Genomic DNA, 6,000 nt, shown 5'->3' on the forward strand with positions numbered 1-6,000 from the left:
TTGAGGTTTCCTCATTCGGCAAGAAAGGATTCCTCGAGTTTGCAGGATCATCTGCGGGGAACAGCCATTGTCCATGAGATGGGGCCTCAGGTATGGCAGGCTGAGGGAGTATCCGAGTCCTGGTCAGAGGTAATGTCTTCCCTCTACAACACCATACCCAGAGAACTCCTCTCTCCATAGAGGGGGGATCGAGAACAATAGAGACTGTTCTCGATAACCATTCAAGGATCGGGTCTGGGTCCTGAGTCTTGAACTCTCCAGGAAGCTCGAGAATCTCTTTCTGGTACATGAAGTGCCTTGTTCTTCGTTACCAACTAAAAATCCTTCTTTTCTCTGAGGCATGAGTCCTTGATGAAAGGGGTTAGATGGCAACTTCCTATCCTCTGTTCTGAAGGAGATTGAAGGCATTCCCTACTTGAAACTCTTTGACTTCAAGGAGAGAGACAAATTCAATGAGAGACCATTGGTAGTTATCAATGTCAGAAAATACTCTGGGTGATCTTGAACTGCTATAGGTTTGAGGACAAGGGTCACCCAGAGAAGTTTAATTTAATGCTGAAAGTCAGGGAGGTCTATAAGGTAAACCTATAAGTCTAAACCATGAGCGCGGGCTTGAAGGCGCGTGCTCTAGCTCTCACAAGTATAAGGTCTCTCTTCACTGAAAGTTCCATACTACTGTATAAGCTCCAAACTTGACGTTCACGTTGTAGCGGCATGTCTTGGATCCCGTAAGGCACTTCTGGGTGGCGCTCCCAAGTGGTGAGGCGCATCTGGGTAATTATAGCACATGGTAATCCATCTGTTCCAAACCTTAACAAGCTCAGGAGAGGAGGAATTGTCTAGTGGAGACAGGCGAGTTAATCCACTCGCAAACTTTGAACTTCTCATATACCTGTACAGCCAGCACTCGTCCCAGAGGAAGGACATGCTAACACTAAACATGTCTCCCCTGGTAGTCTCAAGAGTAGAGACTGATGTGATGGCAATTGATTTCGGAGGGAGGAGTCCGAGAGCAAGAAAAGGAGAGACTCGCTCTTCTCTCCTCTTGAAAGAGTCACGCCGAAGGTGTCCAGTGCCTATGCAGAAACAATTTTAAGTGCTTCCTTCGAAGCACAACCTGTCACTAACAACTCCTTGCAGACCCACGGAGGTCCAAATACCTCCCAGGGAGCCTTCAACATGCAACCTTATGAAAACTCCCAAAGGAGAATCCCTCCCTCCTGTTTTTCTAGGGGAAATGTAGATGTCTTCGGGTCAAGAGACTTGTCCCGAAGTTAAAAGGCCACCACTATTATCCATACAGCTTCTGGAAGAAACCGATGGGGAAGTGTCAGAGGGTAGCGTACCGGGGCTCGGAGGAAGAGATCATGATCTCTCTGACTTTGAGGATTACCTGAGGGAGAAAAATCCTTTTTGGACCTCTTTTTTTCCCTTCTGCCATACTCAATCCACTAGGAGGGTGACCACTCCCAACACTTGTCGCATGGAGATTTCTAACTGCAGGAGTGTCCTCTGCAGGCAGGACAAAAGTGGGATCCTTCTCTTCTGTGCACATAAAGGTACCACAATATTGTCCCAACACACCGGGCAAGTCTGCATATCTGCTGGCATCCCCACAGCAAACTTGCTACCATGCCGGAAAAAAAACAAAAACTAATTATTTAGCCAAAATGTTCAAGCCAATGGAAGAACATCTGTTCCCACTGACGGCTGAATTCAAAGTACTCATTGAGCAAGGACTTTCATGCTCCTGGTCACTAACTACCAGCTACCTGTTTATAACTTAAACTACCATGTACTCCCATCTTGCTATCTATCCTACATTGAGGACAAGGGTTTCTATTTGTGTAGGAACAAAAAATATTTATAGGTAATGAAATTTTAAAATTATTTTCTGGACTGTTCTACTCAACATTAAATATTCTGCCAACAGTTCCATTTACAATATTAAGACTATTCTACCCTCTGTTCTATTTATAAACAAAGTTGAGACTACTCTGTCGACTGTTCTATTTGCATACAAAATTAATACTATTTTGTTGCCTATTCTATTTACATACACTTTAAGACTACAGGTATTTGCTGACTATTCTAATTACAATGTTACAATGGTAACTCACCTTATTTACAATATTTTTTTTCTTTTCTTATAGGTATGTGAGGAAGATATCATTAGAGCATTAGCTGATACTCCTTGCCAGAGTGAGGTAATGAGTGTAGAAACCAGCGATGACCATCCTCTAAGAGTCCTTTCTGAGGAAAATCTTACTTGTGCATCAACATTTACAGGTAATTGTATCACTTGTGTTTTAACTAAATTTTAATTAACTAATCAAAACTTGAATATTAAGTGTTATTATTGTTACCTTGATTGTTTAAATCAATAAATTACAGTACAGTACATGTACAATCAAAAATATTTCTCAACTTACAATAATGTTCATATCCACATCCACAGATTCCTATTCTCAAATGGGAGAAACTGGAGATGAAGACGATTCTGATGATGAAAACTCTAGACCTTTTAGCCTATTTGAAGTAACAGATTATGGACGAGTTTGCCAAGATTTAAGCATGGCCCTACAGTCTGACGTTTCAAATAAGAATCTTCATGAACTTGCAAAGATACACGATTTATACAGAACACTTGCTCGCCAAAGTCCTCGTGTCCATACAGGTGGACCAAGACTCCAAGCTGCTACATTGGCTGAAATACTAGCCAACAGTCGTGATTCTTTACTTGAGGATCAGAAGCCTCCTCTTGAGGATGATAGTATATGCAGTGAGCCAGTTCACGCAGAAGGGAAATTGTGCCGTCACTGTAATAAAAAACAATTAAGACATGGTGATAGCATACTAAAATTGGAGTCTGCTTTAAGGAGTAAGTCAATGTGGTTGAGTAGACCTTTAGAATTAGAAGATTCGGCTAGTGATAAATGTATTGGAACGGATGATATAGATTTACCGGAAGATCATTGTACCTGTGATGTGCAGAGTGACCTTGTACCATATATACCCTCCATGTTCTTTAATTTTTCATCCATGAAAAACAATAGTAGTGCGTCAAACTTGACTCTCACACAACAAGCGTCAAATTCTAGTTTACAATTGAAAGATGTTCCATTAGCAGATTCTACTGAAAACTTTGTGGATAGAGTACCTATTAATGGAATATCCTTGCCAGAGTATATAGAAGACCTTGAAGCAAATGTTGTTCTCTGTAATCCAGTGCAGTATGACTATAGCAAAGACAGTGATGTAAATGATGACCGGACAGTAACTGGAAAGAGTGATAATGAAAGTGATTGTGTTAGTAATATAAGTGAAGATTCAGAGTATATGATGCAGACTTCTAAACTGTCTAAATTCTTATGTGTAGGTGTTGGTAAGAGTAAGTCGAAATCTCCGTATAAAGTAGCAAAACAAAATAATAATAAAATAGTAGAAAATAAGAAAAATGTGGCCAAAACAAAAGAATCAAAAGTTAAAGTGCCAGTGAAAAGCAGAGAAAATTCTAAATCACCCGATCGTAATTCAAAAAACTTGATAAAGTCTCCCTCCCGAGTGGTCTCACAAAGTGTAGCTAAACAAAATACTAGTAGGCGAAGTGATAATGCATCTGTCCGTATGCGCTGGGGGAAATCAGCTCGTGTAGGAGCAACAAAGTCACCAGCATTAGCAAGCAGGAGTAGCTATCGATACACCTGTACATTAATGTACCCCCCAGATGCTCCAACACCAACCGAAGGTTATGACTCTGGTCACGATTCTGGTGCTGCCACCCAAGGAAGTGCAACACCCTTGGAAAATCCTGAAGCTTGGAGAACTACACAAAACCTTCAGCCTCATAAGCATCATCCGCATCCACATCAACATCCAGCAGCAAACAGTGGATCATTAGGAACAAACCCATCTTTAGGAGAATCCTCTGGCTATGAGAGTATTCCTAGAGATTCTGAATGTTCCTCTTTCAGCTCTTCACAAGATTCTGAAATGGATGAGGAGCATCGCAGAGATGCTCAAGCTCAGTCATTAGCTCTCTCACAACACCAGCTAAAACCACCTGTACCTTCGTGTTCAGCAAAACTAGAGGTTGAAAACTGGTCAGAAGATGATGTTAAAAGATATGAAGGCAGACCTCGTGCAGCCGAGATTCCTCAGTTAAGAGCGTCACGGCAGCAGGTTTTATCTCTTAAAGCTACTCAAAAATCACTGAAAGCAGATTTGGCTCAGGCCAAGGGAAATCTTAATGTTCCTTCCGATTCTTGGAACTACGAACGTAAGTCAAACGTACGTATGCAGCTGCACTTTTTTTATTTTTTACACATAAGCTGTTTATTTTCAGTTTTAGAGAATAGTATGTTATTGCTGTAAATGAGTAGTTATAAGTATTAAATATTGTAGTTCTTGTAGAAATTAAGCATGATAGTACTGCGCAATTACCCAGTACAGTACTGTATAGTAATATTTTCTCCCCCCTAGGTCAATGTAGAAAAATATTAGTAATGTTTTGTTTTAGTTCCCTAGTTTACTACAGATTTTATAGAATTTTGAATAGCTCTTATAGACTTGCAGTTAATCTTCACTACACCACATTTCAGTATGTTTATTACAAGTATACATTTATATTTTATTGCAAAGGAAGTTAGAAGTCTGATATTGTAACATAAAATTCAATGATTTTTAAAATTTTCCTTTTAAATCCAATTCAGTGATATTAATATTTTTAATTTTTTCTTTCAGTACACGTAAAAGACGACTTACCATTGGATCATAGCACATTTGTGGAAGCGCTCGCGAGGGAGACACATATTTTAAAAAAGCGTGTAGCAGCCGCCAGAAGTCGAGTTCTTGTTGTTACAGCTTTTCTGCCTAAACAGCAAAGTGAAACACTCATAAACTGACAAAAGGGGCTACTTACTTTACAATATTGTTTAATCAAAGGCTTGTTTCTTGGACTTCTACTAAAGCAATATAAGAGCATTGCATTTTTTAATCTTTACTGTATTCAGTGGAATGTTTCTAAATACATTTCAATTCAACTCAGGTCCTACATAACTGCCCAAAAGGGGAAAAGTGGGCAGAAATTTTATTATACTGTATCACACATGATCTCGGTTAACAGCATATTTATTCAAGCTTCAAACTTGTTCCGAATAATTGCCTTATTTTATATCTTTAGTTAGATTTCCAAAAGTTTGTCACTTATAAACTATAAGACATGGTGATGTCTGTTTGTTTTTTCCAAATAAAACCACTTGATGTAATTCAGGCAATAGCAATGGATATTAATGCTGTAGATAAAACAATTTCAAACTGATCGTGGAATGCCAGTTTAGTTATGTCGTTGAACAGTGATGCGTCTGTGAATGCGATAAATACCAACTGCATCTGTAAATACGTATGTAGTATTTGTAGTCATGTGATATAGCTTGATACGGAAATAGACCTGGAACATTTGTTACTCTATTTTTAGTTATTCACGTTCAGTTTTTACATTGTTTAATCTAAGTCATTAGCATAGCTTCATGGTGAATGTGATTATTTCTGTATATTTGTGAGCAATTGTTTCTTGCATATTTAATTTATGCAAGATTATCTCAGTTGCATAATGTGTGATTTAAAAAATGCACAGAATACATTAATATATTCAATGTACATTGGTAGATAGTTGATAATATATGTCCACATGGAAACAATAAAATCACAGAGAGGTATGTGTGAACTATCTCTTTTCTATATTTATAAAGGTGGTCTTTTGCCAACATAGTCATGTATTGTGTAAAATAAATGATTGTTTAGTTTGTGGTTATTGATTAAACCTTTTTATAGAGAATATACTGTTACAATAACAAAAGCACAAGACTCCACTTGTATTTGAGAAAAAGAACGGAGAAATAATACAGAATGATTATACATATACCAGGAAGATTAGATTCTTTAAAGTTAGGAGAATGGTGACATCATTAGGGAAAAAAGGTGCTGAATTGCAATGCATCA

The 6,000-nt window shown here is 38.4% G+C and overlaps 1 protein-coding gene across 5 annotated transcripts in view; it reads left to right on the top strand.

Moving 5' to 3' along the window:
• LOC137640057 (uncharacterized) overlaps window positions 1-5,243 on the top strand; it is an 897,648-nt gene extending 892,405 nt beyond the window's left edge. For 4 of the 5 annotated variants that reach the window (XM_068372478.1, XM_068372479.1, XM_068372481.1 and 1 more), the window contains 3 exons: window positions 2,154-2,289; window positions 2,459-4,279; window positions 4,744-5,243. In XM_068372478.1, the coding sequence (XP_068228579.1) occupies window positions 2,154-2,289; window positions 2,459-4,279; window positions 4,744-4,904 (2,118 nt within the window). In that variant the 3' untranslated portion in view covers window positions 4,905-5,243. Of the gene's footprint in view, window positions 1-2,153; window positions 2,290-2,458; window positions 4,291-4,743 lie in introns of all 5 variants that reach the window. The other variant, XM_068372480.1, reaches the window with a different exon arrangement.
• The last annotated feature ends 757 nt before the right edge of the window (window positions 5,244-6,000 follow it).

The sequence above is a fragment of the Palaemon carinicauda genome, chromosome 4 (genome assembly GCF_036898095.1).
Source record: "Palaemon carinicauda isolate YSFRI2023 chromosome 4, ASM3689809v2, whole genome shotgun sequence".
In the NCBI taxonomy this organism is placed as follows: domain Eukaryota; kingdom Metazoa; phylum Arthropoda; class Malacostraca; order Decapoda; family Palaemonidae; genus Palaemon; species Palaemon carinicauda.